At 43.8% G+C, this 21,008-nt stretch overlaps 1 protein-coding gene and 1 non-coding gene across 2 annotated transcripts; one reads left to right on the top strand and one right to left on the bottom strand.

Annotated features, from left to right (window-relative positions):
* Positions 1-1,101: 1,101 nt before the first annotated feature.
* Positions 1,102-17,798, top strand: HHIPL2 (HHIP like 2). The gene is made up of 9 exons (XM_042814878.1): positions 1,102-3,026; positions 7,243-7,895; positions 8,843-8,986; positions 9,327-9,658; positions 10,968-11,094; positions 11,434-11,579; positions 13,528-13,609; positions 16,399-16,481; positions 17,231-17,798. Exons 1-9 carry the CDS (start codon positions 2,652-2,654, stop codon positions 17,590-17,592), a joined length of 2,304 nt encoding a protein of 767 aa, XP_042670812.1. The 5' UTR covers positions 1,102-2,651; the 3' UTR covers positions 17,593-17,798.
* Positions 17,799-18,342: 544 nt separating this feature from the next.
* On the bottom strand, positions 18,343-18,415 carry TRNAT-UGU. The gene has a single exon. It is a non-coding gene; the product is annotated as a tRNA-Thr (tRNA).
* Between the last annotated feature and the right edge of the window lie 2,593 nt (positions 18,416-21,008).

Raw genomic sequence — 21,008 nt, 5'->3', positions numbered from 1 at the left:
GACGAGTGTTTATCTGGGAGTTTAGTCTAGGTTAGTGTTGGGTCTTGTGATGTGCTCTGAGTATTTGAACAGTGCAAACTACTTTCCATAACTGCTTCTTTATTTCTGTCTTCATAAGAAGGCTGCTGCCTTGTTTTGTGATGATCTACTGCTTTATTATGGGTCTTAAGTTGAATTTTGATTGTTTCAAAATGCTCTGCCTCTATTGAAGTATCCCACACCATCAGGAAGCAGCTCCCTTTAGTCCGAAGGATGATCCTAACAGCTGTGTGCAGTGATTCATCTTGATGGGATTTGTGCATGGACAGTGGGGCTTTCCTGGGACAGCCCTGGGAGGCGACCAGACAGGATGCCCCTTCCTTGGAGTCGTTAATTTGGATTTCTGCCTGACACTGTGTTCCTCTGGGCTTCAGAATTGGGCCATTGATAGAGCAGATGACTCCCTGGAGGTGGGCCTGGGTGTGTTTTGATAGTATTTGTCTTCTGTGCCACTTTCCCTCATCTCTGTGCTGGTGTGCAGATGAGTTGATATCGTATGACTTAACACAGAGTTACAAAACTAGATGCTCATTCCTCTTATGTCCCCTTAGCTGCCTGTGGGAACCATGTGCACCCTTTCGATAAAGAGGGGGAAAAAAATGCGGGACAGCAGCAGAGATTCGCGTGGCAGTAAGAATGTGAGAACAAGAAGGAGTTGATGTCTTTGAAAAAATCTGTTAATCCACTGTGCTCAGAGCTTTCTCCTGTCACCTTCTCTGGGAACAAGATTGCTGCCAGGGATCATGTTCTAGTGACAGAAGGGAACTGCAGAGCTGCAGTCAGCACTGGAAGATGAGCATGGTACTAGTTTTTGCATGACAGTCTTGAGTATTACTTTCATGTCTTATGGGAAATCACAAGTTTCTTTACGTGTAGGACTTGGATCTGAAAGAAAAAAAAACCCCAAACTTGTTAATCTCAAGTCCTGAGTGGAATTTTCTATTCATGCTATTGAATGCCATACTGTGTTCTCAAGCCTGTGCATTGTACTTTGAATATGTTGACTCCTAGTGCATTGGAATATTCTGCTTTGGCTCTGAATTCTGTGGTCAAGGTTTGGTTTTCTTCTGAATTGATTCCTCATCCTGCGTACAAAACTTGTGAGGTGTTTCCATGAAGCAAATAGCAAATCTTTCCTTGCCTCGTTTATGTTGAAGCAAGGAACTTGCTAAGGGAATCCAAATCTCTTGGTCCACGTGCCCAGTGTGTTGTCCTTCAGATATTCCATCTCCTGTTCTGGAATTTCATTTCCAAAGACTTGCACAAGACTTGGATTTGCATTTGGAGCACTGTAGGCACGTTGTCAGCACTACACAGGTGTCAGCACTAAGCAGATGTGTACTCTACCCTCGGTTAGTCCCTGCAGAACCAGTGTTGGTGTGCTTTATACTGCTTTGAATTTGGAGTCCTTTAGGGCTTTCCATAGTTGATTGTATCTGTGATGGTAAATGGAAAGTTCCACTCAGTCTTGTCTGGTTGCATTTAGAGTGATGTGAGATGGTATGTTTGCAGTGGGGTTTTTCTTCAGCTAAGAGTGTTTGGGTAAAGTGAGCAGTAGATGTCCTCTGTGGGACATCGTGTTCTGTCCTTATCTAAATGCAAGTAAAACTGTTGCGGCTTTCTCACCTCATTGTGAAAGCAGTGATGTGTGTTGCCTCTGCTGTTGTGCATTAACTTGAAAGTGAAGTTCTCTGCATATGTAAATATTCTGGGTTGTTTTGTCTGCAGATGGCATATCTCTAGGGAAGGAGGAGGGAGGTTTAAGTTCTAACAGGAAAAGTTCAAACTGGTGGACAAGGTTAGTTAACACGAAGAGCTCAACGCTGAAGGAATGAGGAGTGAGACAAGTGTTGTCCTCAGAATGCCAGGCTGAGGGCAGTGTGTGCAAGCACAGTGCACGTGCAGCTGATGCTGTACCAGGCAACTGGGAGAAGCGCTGCATGTTCTTCACAAGAGAGAAAAGTGGACAAAAATCTGATGTGATGTTAAACAGTCTTCAAGATGCATCACTAAAGTCAATCAGCTTAAGTACAGGGTTGCCACATAATGCAGTCAATTTCAGGTTCTGGTACCTTAGAACTGTTTTCTCCTTCACTCTTTCGAGTACCTCTTCATATTAATTCCCACCTAGGCTTGTGGGTAACAGCAGTACCTCTGTAAAATGGTCTTGTCCTGGAATGACTTGTACACATGGTTAGCTACTGCCTCCTCAGTTTGGTTCTAAATTATTACTTACCCCTATTCAGTCTCAAACCAGATTCAAAGTGATAGCAATTGGAAACTGTTCATCTTCTGTTTTGCTAATGGAGAGGTTATCCTGTTCTGTGTGTAACAATCATAACTTACACTCCCATCTTTGTATTTCTTGGGGAATGATTTCTCAGTTAATTTAACTAAGCTGTGGGGATTAGATTTGTGAGTGCTCCTAGGGACGTGAGAAATATCCAGGGGGGAGTGTTCAGCCATGTGACGTGTGAAATACCAAAGGGGCAGGCTGGAAGGTTTCTCTCCAGCCAAATAGTAAACTTCAGAGAAAAAGGAAGCGGGAATGTAAGCAAACCTGAGCGAGTGAGTGTGGAGCTCTGTGGCTGGCAATTAATAAAGCGGAGAGAATGAATGAACCAGAGGTCCAAGATTTCCATACATCTGACCTCAGGAAGCCTACACTGAAGAAAGTGAATGTTTGGCCAGGCGCTGGAAGGAGAAGCAGTAGCTCTAGAGCTTCCTTTTCTTGCCCATGTGTCTGTCTTTGTCTCTGCTTGTTCTGCTGCGTAGGCAGTGTCCTAGGGCATCCTCAATGCCTGGATTATGGGCCACCTTTCCAGCCTCCTTTCCACCTGGAGTTCTGCTCTGCCTATGAAAACTTTGGCTGCTGTGACCGGGAGAGAGACAATAGCATTGCAGCAAAATACCATGAGATCCTGGATTATATTGATCCTCGGGGGCATAAGCTGTGTGGAACATATATCAAAGATATTCTCTGTCAGGTAGGGTGGAAAATCTGTAGCTTTGTCCTGTGTTTTGGGCTTACTTGGGGTCAGTTGTAGTTCTGATAGTCTGTTATGGATGTCTTGCTGGGAGAAGAGGTGAGGGAGCATGGGAGAAGTAGGTGGACAGAGTAATGGCATCAAATCTTCAGCATGCATTTAGCAAAGTGCTTTGGCAAGATATAGTGACATTTGATAGCAGTAATGGTTTACGAAAGCTTTGCCCGATTCAGGTGATGATGGGAATCTCGCTGCTCTGCTAGTTTTCCTGTAGCAAAGGGGAGAGTTATAGGTCTATACTTTATTTTCTGCTTGCAGTTAGTAGGTTCTGGACTACAAATTCTACAGGATGAAATGATGCAAGAATTATCAGGCAAAGCACTTAGATCCCTGGATCACAAGAAGGAGATATCCTGATTATGATCCTGCTGAGGATGCTTCAAATGGTGGTTAGAAGTATAGCAGTTTATTAGGAAGTAGGTTCATGCAGCAGCAGCAAAATCCTGAGTCTTCAGCTGCTGTTTCTATTGGTGCTGTCTGCATGATGTCCATCTGCCTCACAGAAGCAGGCATTGTGTGGTGACAAAAGACCACAGGCACTGCTCTGTTCTCCCTGAGCTCTCCTTCTCTGTCCCCCTAATTAAAGAACAGATCTGAGCTCCTTTTTAACAGTTCTTAGTCATGCAGAGCAGCACTTACTGCATGCCAAAAGACCAAGCAGCCAAAAGCCACACTTCTTACTAAGAACATATAAAACTATCCTAGTTAAAATTTCCTTTGCCCTAAAACTTCATCTGTGTACCAAAATGTTACCATCCTTTTGGATGCTGGCAAGGTGCTGGCATCTGCATGGGGGATGAGAACTTTTTCAGCATTAGGGCTGAGTGGAGTAACAGCAGGGTTCTGTTTGTCACTTTACAGTCAGTAAACCAGCAAGCAGTGCATTGCAGGTACTGGCAGGATGGCCGGTGTTGGTGTTACAAATGTTTTCTGCATGATCCAAGTAGAAAAGAAACGCTGTAAAAACGTGGCTATTTCCTCTTCAGATTTAGGTTGTTCACTCAGGGTGTGATTTCAATTTGGATTTCTTATAAATATATTTTGTAGCAAGAGTCCTTCTCCTCAATTGAGACATACACTTTTCGAAGTAGTAAGTTATGGCTTTCTTTATTTTTCTGGAATTCACTTGCTCATTATTTGATGGGGAGGAACTTGGGTTTGTTACATCTTGCTGCTCCTATAAAGTTTGTTCCTGTTTGTGCTGTCACAACCATGTTGAGTTTTTTGACAATTGTTATTTGGCTGTTGAAATAGTGGAGAAGCAAATATCTACAGAGTGATTTCACTTAAGCAATGTCATTTTGCTGGATCAAATTGTTACTGATCTCATCTGAAAGGGATGGAAAGTAGTCTTTATTCTACTACCTCCACAGCATCACAATAATTAGTAGTTGCTGCAGCAATCTCAGTGGTCCTGCAGAGCCCAGGCACAATGCCACAGAGTGCATTTTACCTCTGCAATGAGCTGTGTTCCTTTGAAGACAGAAGAGGATTCAATGAGGATGTGCTCAGGACCACGGATTTCCTGCTGTAACTCTAAACCTACTTTGTTTCTCTTGATAACTGACTTGGGGAGGTTTCCAAGCAGACTCTAAAGCCATCTGTCTTTGCTGATAGAGTTGCTTCATTTTGCGGTATTTCTGCTAGCTAAGCGTGCTGTAAGCATTGGTAGCTTTTTGAGTCTGACACTCAGCTGTGTAGTTTGAGGATTTAGCCCAAAAATGGAAAATGAAACTCTGAAAACTGCCTGTGATGTTCTTAAGATGGTGCTGTTCAAGTTGAAGGCTGTGAAATCTCCCTGGATGCAAACCGTGCTCCATGTGCTAGGACAGCTGTTTGGCTGCTGGCTGAGAGGATGTTTCTCTGCTCAGGAAGCTGCTGAAGGAGAGGCTGGAAAAAGCAAAACCAAAAAATAAACCGAAGGCAAAATAAGCCTTTTTAAAGCTGATTGAAAGCCGTGAGTATGGAATAGGAAAACGTAGCATGGGATAGGAAGTACAGACAATCACACTTCTAAGGGAGTTTTAAATCTCAGGCCTCGCTTTATTGCTGAATGCACACTCTTTTTGCAGGCAAGCTATTAGAAAATAGCAAAGAGTTATTAATATTATCTCAGCAGCTTCTGCTGATTCTGCTCTGTAGTGTAGCTGGATTAACTCTATTGTTTCATACACACTTGAGCAAAATGAAGGCAGACTCACAGTAACTACTGTAAGGCCATCTAATCCTTGAAGTTTCTGTGGAGCGTAAGGGATGTTCAATTTTGTTTAAGCAGATTTATTTAATGTAGCAGTAAAGATACTAGTGTAGTAATTCTCCTTTCTTGAGCTTGTCTGTGTAGCTACCTTCAGGTGTAGGATTTGGAGTACAAGCTTTACGGGGGGCAGCTGAGGGAACTGGAGTTGTTCAGTCTGGAGAAGAGGAGGATCAGGGAGACCTTATTGCTCTCTACAGCTCCTGCAGGGAGTTTGTGGTGAGCTGGTGGTCAGCCTCTCCTCCTGGTTAACACTGATGGGGTGAGAAGTAGTGGCTGTAAGTTGTGCTGGGGAGGAACAGGTTGAATATAACAACAACAAAAAAATCTCAGTACGAGTGGTGAGGCACTGGCACAGGCTGCTCAGGGAGGTGGTAACCATCCCTGGCCATCCCTGGCAGTGTTCAAGAACCCCTAACCAAGGGATGTGGTTAGTGGGCATGGTGCAGATGGCTGATGGTTGATGTGATGGACTTGGTGGTCTTTCCTACTTGAATGATTCTGTAACGTATCTGACCAATAAAAACTCTGGACAGATTATTTTAGGCTGCTGGCATGAAAACCAGTAAAATAATCTGTCTGCAGCTCCTTTGCTTTTAAATTAAATTAAAAATAAATTTTAAATTTATATTAGTTTTTTACTGACTAATATAAATTTGTGAGATTTTAATAAATGTTTTATGGAAGTTCTGGCCACATTTTTTTTTTGCAAGATGGTGAATTTGGATATAGTAACAAATTCAAGCCTACTGCTTGATTTTTTTTTATTACTGCACATGCTAAAATCTAATGACAGATGAAGGGAGTTTCAGATGCACAATATTTGAAAGCATTTCTTGCAGTTCTTTTTTTGCTGAAGATTGCATATGGAGTTAATGGTAGCTACATGAATTGCATAGGATGAGATTCATTTTCTCAGAATAGTTCTAAATCTCAACCACAATTGAGATTTATGCACTTTTATGCATGTCAGAATGTAGTTGAAGTTGTACAGCTTCAGACCAATTCAGCCCAGTGTCCTGTCTGAAAGTAGCCAAAAGCTGCTGGAGGAGCATGTAACAGGAGGGTGAATGCACAGAATGTGCTCCTAGCTTCCAGTTGTTTTCAGCTCAGGCACTTCTGAAATCACATGTGACTTTCTTGGCACTCAATCATCAGTGGTTTTCTCTTCCATTCGGTCATCTAGTCTTGCTGTGAGCCAGTGTACATGTCTAGTAACTGCAATTTTCTCTGGCAAAGAAAGTATTTTGCTTCCTTTTCTAACTTATCTCCTGCTAATCTTATCTGATGCTCCTCATTTTTCTTCTGGGGTAGAGGTTGAACAAGCAATGCTCATTCATCATTTCAATGTCTCATGACTTTTACAGACCTCTGTCATGCTGTCATCCTGCTCCTGTGCATCTCTTCAGAACTGCTCACTGACAGCCTACTGAGCTGATCAGTGCCTCTTTCCTTGTCACTTTTTTCTTGTGGGAGAGCAGAGCAAAAGATCCCTACAGCAAGGTAGAAAACATAACCTGCTTTTAACAGACAGAGAATAAAATGCCTGGCTTAAAATCTAGCAGATGAAACAAAGGGAGACTTCTAATAGCAGAGGTCAGAGTAGATTGATAGAAAAATCTCTTAATAAATCCATAGGAGCCTGTAGCGATGGAGGATTCCACAGCGTAGATGTCTTTCTTTTGGGAGTAACTTAGGTGCAGCTGATAGTGCTTTGCTGAAGGAAGCTGCTACTGAGCTCTGAGTTCCTTTTAGCTGTATATTGAGTGGCTTTCTACTACTCCAAAGATGACTCATTGTGCTCTCTACCGTATTAATTTTTCATTTCACTGCTTTGCTTCTACAAAGAGGAGCCTTGGCTTTTCCTAGATGTGTGCACAACTGCATTCTTTAACTTTCTAGGAATGTTCTCCGTATGCTGCACATCTCTATGATGCTGAAAACCCAAGGACGCCTCTCAGAAACCTTCCAGGACTTTGTTTCGACTACTGCTCTGAGTTTCATTTCAGTTGCCGCTCTGCCATCAGCTTGCTCACCAGTGATAAGCACATTCAAGAATGCTGTGAGACCAATAAGACTCGCTTCTGCAACCTCCTTCGCCTGCATGACGAGGACTATTGCTTCCCCAACGTGCTGAGGAACACGGCCCTCAACCGCAACCTGGGCTCAGTGGTGGAGGACCGCAGGGGCTGCCTCCAGCTCTGCCTTACCGAGGTTGCCAATGGCCTGAGGAACCCGGTCCTCATGCTGCATGCCAACGACCAGACCCACCGTATGTTTGTAGCTGAGCAGGTGGGGATCATCTGGGTCTACCTACCTGATGGCAGCCGGCTGGAGGAGCCATTTTTGGATATTAAAAGTATCGTGCTGGCAACGCCGTGGATAGGGGATGAAAGAGGCTTTTTGGGGATGGCTTTCCACCCCAACTACAAGAACAATGGGAAATTTTACATCTATTATTCATATATGGATAAGAAGCAAGTGGAAAAAATCAGAATCAGTGAATTGAAGGTTTTGGCCTCTGATGCCAACAGAGCAGATCCACACTCAGAAAGGTAACGTTTATGTTGAATGCTACTGTGTGCCATGGTAAGAAATGTTTTTCTATGTTCTTGTCTTTCCCCCTTGCAGAACTGGCACTGTTCCCATGTTGAGTGTGTCTGTTAAAAAGCTAATGGGGCAAGTTGGCTGAAGTCTGCACAGCAAACTAAAAAGACGTGAAAACAACCCAGGATCCAGACTTTTGAATCGTTCTGTCTTTCTGTACTCTTGCCTTTTTAAAGAGCAGTAATAACTTCAAGCCTTGAAGCTTGTAAAGCACAACTTTCCTTGGAAGTTTTTTGTGCTCTGGGGGAACAAGGATGTTTCAGTACAGTACTGTACATTCATTTGATCTGGTGTTTCCCCACCCCCTGCCAAAACTAGTCTCAGTGATAGAGAAGAACTTGTTAATAGCAGACTTATTTTCTTTCAAGTTTTGCAGTCACCATATGATACTCCAAAGATGGTGCTGAAGCCTTTAGAACCACCAGCTACTTTTCATATAAGAAAGTAGAACCCAGCTTCCACAATTGGAGTTCACAGGGCAACAACTCTTTGCTTTAGTGAACGCATTGTGTGTTTCTGCTTGTGTTAGCAAGTGAGCTGTGACACTGCTCTGCCTATAGTGCTAGGTGAGCACTGCAGCTAGTGCTAGAGGTATTGAGGCAGTGCAGGTTAAAGCTGTGGTACATGGAGCAGGAGTGTGCTACATGGCTTGTGGTTATTGTTCATCAAGGGGTGCCATAAAGTGCACTGCTACAAGGCATGCAGCCAGCTCTAAGCTGCAGGCTCACAAGAACTAGGGTGTAGCTGAGCCCTTGCACTGCATCTGAGGAATCTGCACAGCTAGGTGATTTTGCTTTCTTCTACAGTAGGAATGCACTACTTCTGTGGCCTGCCTTGAATGGTCAGTTCCTTCCAGTAACTACATCTGGATTTCATTTATTTTGTTTTCTTTTAGGAATCTTTTGGAACTTGAAGAACCAGCTGCAAATCATAATGGTGGGCAACTGCTCTTTGGTGTGGATGGCTATCTGTATCTATTCATAGGGGATGGAGGGAAAGCTGGAGACCCTTTTGGGAAATTTGGGAATGCTCAGAACAAGTAAGTAGGAGTGCAGGCGAAAACATTGAGCTCATCTACCAAGTCGCAGGGCTTAGAAATGAGACAGTATGGAAGAGTAAAGTAACAGTGCTTCTGGGAAGTGCTTGTTCATAATTACAAAACTTAGTTAAAATTTTGTGTTTTGAAAGTAGAGGGGACCCAATTCACTGAGAAGAGTGGAAGAGTTTTCTGTGATTTAGTTGCAAAACATACCAGCTGTTGTTTTACTCTTTTGAACAGATAATTTTTCCTTGGGGAAGAAGGGAGGGAACTGTCCATGTCTTCACTTGTTTCTCACACTCATGCTTGTAAATCTGTCTTTATCTGTTGCTCTCTTTAGGAGTGTTTTGCTGGGGAAAGTCTTGAGGATTGATGTGGATGGAAGAGGTCCTGATGGCAAGCCATATCGCATCCCTCCTGATAACCCTTTTGTGTCTGATCTCAAGGCTCGCCCTGAGGTTTATGCTTATGGGGTCAGGAATATGTGGCGCTGTGCGGTTGACCGGGGGGATCCTGTCACAAAGAAGGGAAGAGGGAGGATATTCTGTGGGGACGTTGGACAGAACAGGTTTGAAGAAGTCGACATAATTGTTAAAGGAGGAAACTATGGCTGGAGAGCGAAAGAGGGATTTGAATGCTATGACACAAAGCTTTGCCATAATTCCTCCTTGGGTAAGGAAGAAGCTTCTCATAGGAGCTTACTTTATTTTTATACTACTTGTATTTAGTTGGCTATAGTATTACTTTTCCATGTAGCTGAACAATCCAGTTCCTTGTTGATTGGGGATTGTTTACTTAAAAGCAGAAATCTCTTCTCCCCAGCCCTTGTGTTGATATGAAATGCTGACCACCTTCAGGGAGGGAATTCCTTGTCCTACACTGAAAGTGGAACTTAAGGTCAAAGCCTGTGGCTTTTCCAGACTGCTTTCCTTGGGAACCCAATAGATTGGGTCTACATACAAAACTGATGCTCTGTTTCCTTCAGAGCTTTCTTCAGAAGCTCTGAGCGTGGCTATGGAAAAGGCAGGGCAACCAGGCTGGTGCTGGGACCATGAAACACATCTTACAAAAGAGCCAGTGTATCCCAGTGAGTAGAGTGCTCCAGCAGAACACACACTCTGTGCTCTGGATCTGGATGTAGGTGTGACCAGACAAACTTGACTCACTTGGCTTCCTTCAACAAAGAGTGGATACTGATGGTCTTTGTAGAGCATGGTAGTAGGACTGGGTATTATGTTATGTAATGTTCCTTCAGTTCTTGGAGGAAAACATCTGATCTCAAGCTGGTATGGATGTTTCTGAAACATCTGCATGAGCAAACTTGCATTTACAAGTATGAGTATTTGTCATCAACAGCTCTCCTATGCTTGTACTCATGGCTCTTTTTAAAAATAAACCACTTTAGATTTTGCCTTTAATTTTTAGTGAGCTACATTTGTGATCTGTATCCTCATTAAGATCAAAGATGAAATATAGTCCTGTCTTCACTTTTTCCCCCAGGCTGCATAATTTTGTAGGATCTGATTCTGGGCTTCAAGAAGTGTTGAATTCAGCATTAATGTTGCCTGAAACAAAGCATTTATCTTCAGAAATCTTATGACAAATTGTTTGTAGGTTACATATTTATGCATGTTCTGTTCTGAGAATGGCAGCAAGCCCATGAAGATGCTGAGCTGCCTTGCAATTGTTTGATTCTATCCTCTAGGAACTCGTAAAGGCAATCTGCTGGGTGGTGCAGTGACAGATCTGTAAGATATTTCTGCCTACAGGTTGCTACCTTTCTGCAGAGAGCTCTCTAAAGCCCTGGGTTGGTTCTGTCCTGGAATAAATGACTGAATCCCCATTGAAGTTTAAATTATGCCATTTATTCAACTCTTCTACTCCTTAATGTCACTTTGTGCCCGTTAGTATTACTGAACAACTGCTTTTTGATTCTCTTTGGATATAAATTTCTCTGTTCTCATGTTTCTGTGTTTAACAGATGATATTCTTCCAATATTTGCTTATGGCCGCAATGTGGGCAAGTCTGTCACTGGAGGTTATGTGTACAGAGGATGTGAATCGCCCAACCTGAATGGCCTCTATATCTTCGGTGATTTCATGAATGGGTGAGATGAGTCACTTTCTCTGCATCTCCTGTTCTGCATACGTATGGACCTTAACAATGTAACAGAGACCTTTTGAACTGGAGTAAATGAGAACCCAATATACTTGTGTATTAGATTAAGGGCTGTAACCATTGTGACAACATTTTGGTGAGATTCTAAACTTCTTCCAAGTTAGGTCCTTAAGATGAGTTTGCTTTTGCTCAGGCTTTTTTTTTTTCTGAAAGAGATGATCAAAGCTAGTCAACAGTTGGGGTCTTAACTGACACTTCAGTGTCAGTAATGCATGATTTTGGCAGGAACAAATCTTGATAAAACATAAAAGTTTTATTTTTCATCTAGTCGACTTATGGCTTTACGGGAAGATGAGAAGACAAATAAGTGGAAGAAGCAAGATATCTGCATTGGCAGCACAAAAGCTTGTGCTTTCCCTGGGATGATCAGATCTTACAGTAAATTCATCATCTCATTTGCTGAGGATGAAGCAGGTAGAGTATCTTGCCAGTCCTACCTTCATTGGAAATAATACCGTCAGTTTTGTGCTCTGGGGCGAACACTGAACTTATGCTGCTTCTCACAAGTGTTGCTAAAGAGTAAGCGCTAAACGACAGGTTTGTAGCCATTTCAGTGTGGCAGGAAGGGGGTTCTGAGGTGTCCTGTATCCTGTGAAGCTGTTGCAGGCTGGCTTCGTGAAGTTCAGGAATCAGATCCTCAAGTGAACTTCACTTGGAATGCTCCAGGTTCCTTACAGAGTTTGAACTGCTGTTGATTTTATGGTACACCTTCTTTTTTTATTAGTTATTTTATTAATGAAAAGGCTACATCAAGACAGTTTGTTCCTCCATTGTGACAGTTCATGTAGAATGTAGTGTCCGGTTCCGTGCTCCCCAGTTTAAAAAGGGATCTCCTCAGAGGAGTCCAGTGGAGGGCCACAAAGATGATAAAGGGCCTGGAGTTTCTCCCCTATGAGGAAAGGCTGAGTGAACAGGGTTAGTTTAGGCTGGGGAAAAGAAGACTGAGAGGGGATCTGATAAATGTTTTTAATGTCTAATGGGAGGTGGGAGGCAAACAGATGATATCACTCCATGATATGTAGTGATAGGACCAAGAGTCATGGCCTAAAACTTAAGTTCTGTACTAACATGTGGGAGAACATCTTTGTGGTAAGGGTTATGGAGCACTGGAATGGGCTGCTTAAATAGGTTTGTGGAGTCTTCCTCCACAGCAATATTCAAGACCCTTCTGGACCTGGTTGTGTGGCCTATTGTAGGTACCTGCTTTGGCAGAGAATTGGACTCTATCTCTTGAAGTCCTTTCCAACCCTTGTGATTCCATGATTCATTCTTGCTTGAATTCTTGTAGTTAATCTGAATCTCTTCCTCTTATTAGTTTAAATTCCTCCATCTATTCAAAGCAACAATACTTCACACTAGGATTACAGACCAGAAGATTTTACTGGCAATGAAAACAGAGGCTGGTTTTCAGAGTTCTGTGGAAATGTCTCAGTGCATAGAGATATTTTGTGGTCATGGTGACAAGACTTTCACAGAGATTAAATGCATACTTCGTTTACTTCTACACAGTCTCCTGACAAAGGTCTATGCAACATAAAAAACCAAAGCAAATTTATGGGATGCTCAGATATGCTCTAGGGAGAGATTTCATGATTTAGCAGAGAAGAGCTTTACTTGTCAGAAGAAGATCCTAGGCCATTTGTCTGGCACGTTTTGTCAGATTTAGCCTTTAGCATGAACTATGTACAATTTTTAATTGTTCTAAGTGTGGGGTGAGTGGATGTTAAATGTCTCTTCTACTTGTTGCTGTTCAGAAACTATTATGGTGCTGTAATTTGAAATGCTACAATAATTTTTTCTCTTTTACAAGTTGCTGTAATTTGCCTGAATATTATTTTAGTGGGTGCTGAAGGAAAGACATCAAGAGCAGTTGCTCTCCTTGGCAGCCATACAGTAATAAGAAGCTTTTGCCTTGCATGGATAGCCAGTTTAGATCCTTTGCATGCTTTTTTTTTATTTTTTTTTTGTGCCTCTGAGAGATGGCTAAATAATTTTGTAGTTTTCCTTTCTAATTTCTAGCTTCTGGATGTTTCTTTGGTAAAAACAATTTTAAAAAGCATGTCTTTATACATAGGAAAGTAACCATGTAGAAGGTCATCTTCATGAAGGCCCTGCTCATGCTCTGTGTTTGGTTGAGGTCTGCTCTTGTGTGAAACTCTGCTGCATTCAGGAGATCGCTTGTTGTCCCCAGAAGTCAGCCTACAATAGGGCAGGGTGAAGTAAGGCACGACTGAGAGAGCAACCAAAAGGGTTCTCTTTCTGACCATGTTAACTAGTGAAGAGACAGAAAACAGGGAAAAGTGGAACCGGGTTTCAGTTTGGACTCTTAAACCTGAAACTGCTTTTCTTCACTTCCATTTAGGTGAGCTGTATTTTATGTCCACTTCTTATCCCAGTGCCTATGCGCCACATGGATCTCTTTACAAGTTTGTTGATCCTGCAAGGTTAGTAACTAAAGACGTTTTTAATGTCAAATTCTTCTGTAATCACCACACATTCTTTAACTGCCATGGGAGACAGAATTCAAAGTACTTCTGAAACATAATCTCACTACCTTCTACCTCCAGACCTTGATTTCTGTTGACCCACTGTACATCTGGTGCAACTTCTCGGTTTCAGTGAACTTGTTCCTCACTTATCGTGTGTGTACCCAAAAGTGGACCAAGTTCTGATAACTTTAAGATCTGGGACAGTGAGAATCAAAATTGGATCTCCTTGTTTGTGCCTTTAAAGTATAACACAGTGATATCTAAATGCATGTTCTTCAGGGTTATGAGAGGGGAACATTTTGTTTACACTTCAACCAGAGATCTTGTAAATCAAAGAAAATTGATTTGATAACAGCAAGGATACTTTTCTTTTTTGATTTTACTTTATGCTGTCATCATGTTCCTTTCCATAATGAAAGGGAAGTCAGAAAATGAATTGATAAACCATAAAGTAGTAAAGCACAATGAAAGGCTGACATGTGGCAACACGAAAGCAAATAGTTATGGTCAAGGCTCTTGGCCCATCTGATAAATTCAAACCTAGCCTAAGCTGTGAAGGGTTGAATGTATTTCCACTTACTAGCAAATTAAAGGTGCAAATCAGTTGTCTTACCATGCATCTTACCAGGGCTTGTTTTCTCCAACTCAAATCTGCCTGGCACGGTTCATCTGTGAGAGGAAAAAAGATACTGCCAACCCTCATAGCACCCAATTTCTGTGTATGAAGGACTTTGTTATCTTGCATGGTCACTGCAGCGTTGACTGTTCCCTGCTGCTAAAGCAATCTAAATGGAAAACAGAACATGCTGCTGAGGCCAAGGCTCTTGTGAACTGTGCTGTTACATGTTGAGGCTGATGCAGTTTAATAAGATCAGCCATGAACATTCCCTAGGACATTTAACAGTGACCTTTTGCTAATTGAAAAGTACTGGTAATCTGATTCTTCGATGTCTTACTGCACTTTTTGACACAAGGACTGCAAGGATGTCTGTCCCTAATTTTATGCAAGGAAATTGGCTTACAGGAGTCAACCTCATGTGCTCTTAAGAACTACAACATGGAAGGCAGATAATTTTGAATCTTGTTTAATTTTCCATATGAAAATTCTCCTCTCCATGTGAACTGAGAAATATTAAAGCTGATGAGGCAAAGGGAAAAGCAGGTTGCAAGATCATCCCTTGCAGGTTGAGCACCCAGTTCTCCCTGAGATCAGCAGGAATTAGTCCATCTTCTAAAGGAAGACGATTAGTCTAGTCGTCTAATGGAAGAATCCCAAAAATGTGTACTAGCATTTACAGAGTCTGGAAGTGATGGCAGGTATTTGTGATGTACTTTGAGTTTTAGTATTAAATAAAAATAAAAATGCAGTCCAAGGTTTAGCTACAATTCCTCTTAACAAAGAGAAGTGAAACCTGGCAGTTCATGCAGCATTCAAACAGTTGGAGTGTGAACCTGAGTTTTCCAAGCAAAATGTTTTTTCCACTTTATGTAAGTATCCCTGCAGAAGTCTGTTTTTGTGAGTATACTTATGCAACTTTTTTTCAAACTTTTGGGTTAAAAAAAAAAAATACAATATTGTGAGCAACCACTTTAAATATGCTCCATTTCTTCTCACATTTCCTATAATATGAAGATTGTGATAAGTCCTCTCCTATCCCTGCAAGTGTGGCCTTCTGTTTCCCTGCAGGAGCCTCTCCAGGAGGCCTCCTGCCCAGGAATTGCTGTGCAGTAATGCACTGCATTAGGATGGCTCCATGGGAGCAGCAAGCCCTCTGGCAGGAATGTGATGCTTTCACTGCTCTGAAAGGCTTGCTGGAAACAAGCCAGCTCTGTCCAGTGCTTCTGGAGCTTCATATCCATTGTTTTTAGGTGGATCTCTGGAATGTATTCTTGTATTTTCTGGCTTCCATTAGCCTGGATGCAGAACTGCTCAGGTTTGTCCTTGTCTGTCAGGTTAAGTGCTTGGCAAGTTTGTCTGGGGTGTGCAAAGCTTGGCCCTGGAGTAGAATGCTGATGCCTCCAGCTCCTGGGCTGCACTCTGGCCTTCTGACCATACTCTCAGTGGAGATTGTCTTCCCATTCTTCTTTGGAATTTCATGCTTTTTATGGGATTATTCTATTTCTACCCCACATGGCTGGCATGCTTCTACCTGGAGTGGCATCAAACTCCTCAGTCAAGAGTGGAGGGAGAAGAGGTGTTAGAAGGTGCTTTAAAAGTTAGGGAAGAGGGAGAAACAACAAAAGCCACCACCAAGCCTGCCCTAGTAGCTTGTCTTTTTTTTTTTTTTCTTTTTAATTGACGTGGTGTGGGGAAAGCACTCACTTGGCTGTTGCCCATGTCTGAAGGAGAATGCTGATCACAAGAAAATGCTGTGCCTGAGGTCATGCTCTGCTGTGCTCTGTGCCTAAAAGCACGCCAAATTGGAAGAGCGTGTTCTTATTTGTCATTTTTCTCTCCAGCCCTTCTCTTGGTGAAGATCAGAAAACATAGGTAAATGTAGGTCTATTGCTCTATGCAGTCCCTTCGGTTATGTCCGAAGCAGCACCCTTTGGATGTCACACCAAATTCTGTGGGGCTGGCTGGAGCTCCTTATGCTGTACTGTCAGTGGGCAAAAAGAGCTCTGTCAGTAGCGATCAGCAGCCCTGCTCATGGCAGGGGGCTGGGACGAGGTGATCTTGTAAACTTCTGGACAGTTTCTCAGGTATCTGTGCATCTTTCTGTTTTTTTTTTTTTTTCTTCAAGGCGAGCTCCACCAGGGAAATGTAAATACAAGCCTGTAACAGTGAAAATAAAGAGCAAACGGATCGCATTTGTTCCACGTGCAAGTAAGTTGGGCTTTAATTTTACCAAGAAACAAAGCTGTCAGTGGTCTTACATGTATATGATTGATGTAGCTAGTGAAGTTAAAAGCCAAAGTGCTGAGCAGGACCTATCTTGAAGTCAGGTAATCACATGTACTGTGTGCTTCTGTTGACTGATAGACCTTGGTATTTGAATTTTCCTAAATGTTGTGAAGCAACAGTGCTCACAGCCATCACAGGGGAATTGATGGCTCTGCCTAGGCATTGGGTTTGGTGCCTGTCCTTGCTTTGTGAAAAGCTCCTCAGGTCAAATCACATCATTCTTCCTCTGTGAATCTAGGGGAGTCATCTCTCCTTTCTTCTTTTTTATTTTTTTTCTGTCCTATTAGACCAGAGCAGAGGTTACATTGTGTCATTAAGTAGAAAAAACATTTAGCAAGCTGAAACTGCCTTATCTGGGATTTCTAGATACTGGTGTAATGTGAAAAATTCATAGTCTGAAGTTGGCCAGAGAAAAGTGTGCAGGGCTTTCTTACATTCCTTCAGGGCTTATTTTCCTAAATAGACATTCATAATTTCTAAGATTAAACAGACTTTATTTCCAAGAAACCCAAGAATCTTTTGATAAATGTTTATGCAACCTGTTTATTCTTTTTAGAATGCCAGATATTTTTCTAAGCTGCGCTTCTATTAAGAGTTTGTATCAGTATTTTTCTAAATTAGCCTTCTGCCTGAAAGTAGGGATAAAGAAACATCTCAATTACTCTTCTCAGAGACTGTCCTTGAGTTCCTTAATGAACCTTCACCAACCAAGCCCCCAAAAAGGTCTTCCAGCCCCCCTGGAGCTACCCCAACAGCTTCTTCTAAGAAATCTAAAAAGATGGCATCCTCCAAGACAAAAGCATCGACAGTGAAACCGGCTCTGTCCAATAAAAAGACACTGAAAACCAGGGCTGATGGTGAACACAAGGCAAAGCAGAAACAGCAGAAGGTTGCAAGGGTCCCCAGAACAACACCAGCACCATCTCTGCCGAAAAGGAAGAGCTCCCAGCTAACTGAAGCCAAGAAGCTTCTGCCAAAGAAAGCTGCACAAGCTAAGGGAGAAGTGGGAAGGAGAAGGAAGGAGAGTAGATGAAGCAGCAGCTTTTGAACCTCATGGCAATCCCTCAAACAAGCAAGTTATATGTAAGGTGGTGGAACAAATGCTCTGAATCCACTCTTTCCTTTGGTTCCTCACTGTTGCTCTCCTTCCTTTCTGTCAGTGTTAGCGGTCTGTATGTGTTCTATTAAACCTTAATGGCATTAAACCTTAAGTATTAAACCTTAACTGCATTTAAAATATTTTACTGAAGTTACGAACAACGTGTGAGTTCCTGAGGGCCGTGACGTGGGCTGGCACTGTTAGGAGCACCGTGAGATCGGCGCACCTGGGGCTGCTGCGTTCTCGGCGGCTGTGGCCTGTAACGAACCGCCATTTTTTTTTTTTTCCCCAGTGCGGTGCATTTACTGGAGCAACGGGGCCGCGGCGTTACCGAGGCTGTGCCCGCGTACCGCCTTCCCCTCGGGCGAGGTTGGAGCCGCAGCGCGCGGCACCATTTTGCAGTTCGGGCTTCAGCCGGCGCTGCTTCCCGCGTTGGGCTTCCTGCTGCTGCCACCTGCTGGCTGCAGCCATGCCGCGAGGCCGGCTGCGAGCTGGGTCTGCAGCGCAGGGTGCTAGCGACCAGCCCTCGGGCCGAGCTGCGTGGGAGCGGGGCAGGGACGGCGACGCGTTCTCCCTGCGGCCGTGCGTGTTTTTTTTCCCAGTGGAGTGGGGAGGCGGGTTCGGAACGGAACTATTCGATAGGAAAGAGAAAGTTAACGAAAAAAAGAAAGCCAAAAGCTTGCGAGGCCCCAGCGAGGATCGAACTCGCGACCCCTGGTTTACAAGACCAGTGCTCTAACCACTGAGCTATGGAGCCACCTATCAGTTCCAGCCCTGCCGATGCCTCCTGTGCCTGGGGACGTCGGGCGCCGCGTGCTCCAGCACGCGCCGCGCCTTGCAGCCCAGCTCCGCGTTCTGCTGCCTCCTCGCCCCCACCCGAGGCTCCGAGCAGCTGGAGCTGCGTTAGGCCACAGGCAAAGAACGGCAAGCCCCGCCTTGCCTCTTGCTTCTAGGATCTCCGAGGGCGATTTGGCTTGCGCGGCTCCCCTCAGTCCCGCCCTGCAGTTTCTCCGTAGCCGTTTCTTCTGGCGGGAAATGCTGACGGAAGGCGAGCGCCGAAGTTCACTTGTCTGTGAGCAGCGGGTCGGCCCGACCAGCTTATCAACAGGACAGCGAGTGCAGCTGTATAAGCGTGGAATAAAGCAGCATTTGCACGTGATCAAATATGCTGTTTCAGCAAGAAGGATTCAGTGATGAAGTGAAGCTTTACGGAATGGTTTCTTCAGTGTTCTCTTGAGCCCACCACAGTGACCTGCTATGCAGGGGGAGGTGATTCTAGCTTCGCAAGGCAGGGCATGATGTAAGCTTCCCCACCAAAGACACCTCTAAGCCCAACCACCACAAACAAAACCAGTGTAACTGAGTGATTGCAACCAGTTTGGTGTTGCAAGTGTCCTCAGGTTTGGTGAAATAACTGCTGCAGAACGATTTTTCTTGCAGATAAACCACAAGCATAGGCTGGACCCAACAACGAGAAAGACGTGTTGTGGCCTCAGTTTCTCTCTTCATTTTTGGCAGAGCAAGAAAACAAAACTGTGGAAGTTGCCTCCTTTTCTTTGCATAGAGGAGCCAGTTGTCTTCATGTGACCAAAAGTAAAGCTCCTTGAAATAAGAATGGACAGAAAAAGCTGCCCTAAGGCAAATATAGACTGTTCATCCATTCCACAAATCATGAAATTGAGTTGTTTTAAATGTTATTACAGTTTTCCTATGCTACGAAGAACCTACTTTAGCCAGTTTAATAGAACTGAACAGTAGGGTGAGATGTATTCCGACGGAATAGTATTGAAAGCTAGTTTTCTGTGGTGGTGTATCTACTTGTCACTGTTGTTTTTTAAGTGCAAAGTGCTGTAATACTCCTGCTTCCAGGCTCCCTTTCCCGTCTTCCTAGAGCTCACTGGGAGATGGGGGAACAAACGGACCCGTATGCACATCGCAGGGGGGTTGAAACTTGCTGCTCATTGTGGTCCTTTTCAATGCAGGCCGTTCTATGAATCCTACTTGACCAACCTGATGGCCTTTTATGATGGTGTCACTGCATCAATGGACAAGGGAAGAGCCACTGATGACATTTATCTTCAGTAAGGCCTTTGATGCCACAACAAATTAGAAATATATGGATGGGTGGACTGTTCAGTGTACAAAGAATTGGCTGCAAGATTGAGTCCAGAGAGTGGTGGTTAATGGCTCAGTGTCTGGATGCAGATCAGTGACAAGTGGCATCCTCCAGGGGCCAGTGCTGGGACCAATACTCTTTGATATCTTCATAAATGACATTGATACTGGGGTTGGGTGCACCCTCAGCAATTTGCTGATGACACCAATCTGTGGGGCTCAGTCAACATGCCCAAGGGATGGGATGCCCTCCAGAGGGACCAAAGACAGGCTTGAGCAGTGGGCCCAGGTGAATCTCTTGAGGTTCAAAGAATCAAAATGTAAGGTCTTGCACCTGGGTCTAGGCAATCCCCACTAGAAATACAAGCTAAGAGATGAAAGGATTGAGCGCAACCTTGCTGAAAAAGAGTTGGGGAGTACTGGTGGATAGGAAGCCGAACATGAGCCAGCATTGTGCCCTCACAGTCCAGAAAGTCGACTGTATCCTGGGCTACATCAAAAGAAGGAAGGTCAGCAGGGTGAGGGAGGTGATCCTGCCCCTCTATTCCATACTGGTGAGGCCTCACCTGGAGCACTGCAGCCACATGTGGAATCCTCTGTACGGGAGAGACATGGACCTGTTGGAGTGCATCCAGAGAGCCCTAAAAAACTATCCAAGGGATGGGACGCCTCCCCTACGAGGACAGGCTGAGAGAGCTGGGGCTGTTCTGCCTGGAGAAGAGAAGGCTCCGAGATGACCTGATAGCGGCCTTTCAGCATCCAAAGGTGAGTTACAGGAAAGAAAGGGACAGACTCTTTAGCAGGGTCTGTGGTGATAGAACAAGGGGAAATGGTTTCAAGCTTGATGGGGGTAGATTTAGGTTAGATATAAGGAAAAACTGTTTTATAGTGAGGAAAAGGTTGCCCAGAGATGTGATGGATGCCCTGTCCCTAGAGACTGAAAACCTAGGTGAGGCTAGGTTGGGCCCTGGGCAACCTGATCTAGCAGTAGGTGTCCTTGTTCATTGCAGGTGAGTTGGACTAGATGACCTTTAAATGTCCTTTCAACTCTTAACGATTCTATGACTTTATGAAAATAAGCATGTTTTGTTTCTGTTCTTACTTGTGGATGCCTGTGGAGCTTTCAACACACTCTGAGCTGTGGCTGATGCAAACATATTTGTTACTCTACAACACCGAGCACTCAGGCGCCAACCCCACCTATTTCCATGGCCCACGCACCTCCTGACAGGCAC

The sequence above is a fragment of the Centrocercus urophasianus genome, unplaced genomic scaffold, assembly GCF_019232065.1.
Source record: "Centrocercus urophasianus isolate 14NV4802_14NV808 unplaced genomic scaffold, USGS_Curo_1.0 seq_10, whole genome shotgun sequence".
Classification (NCBI taxonomy): Eukaryota; Metazoa; Chordata; class Aves; order Galliformes; family Phasianidae; genus Centrocercus; species Centrocercus urophasianus.
Note: the sequence above shows the minus strand (reverse complement) of the source record. Positions and strands in the feature narration are given on the sequence as shown.

Excerpts from the sequence above, each read along its gene's own strand:
- HHIPL2 (XM_042814878.1), top strand. The coding sequence starts at position 2,652 with ATGAATGAACCAGAGGTCCAAGATTTCCATACATCTGACCTCAGGAAG. Across the intron at positions 3,027-7,242 it reads TCAAAGATATTCTCTGTCAG|GAATGTTCTCCGTATGCTGC; the intron begins GTAGGGTGGAAA and ends TTAACTTTCTAG. Across the intron at positions 11,095-11,433 it reads TTCGGTGATTTCATGAATGG|TCGACTTATGGCTTTACGGG; the intron begins GTGAGATGAGTC and ends TTTTTCATCTAG.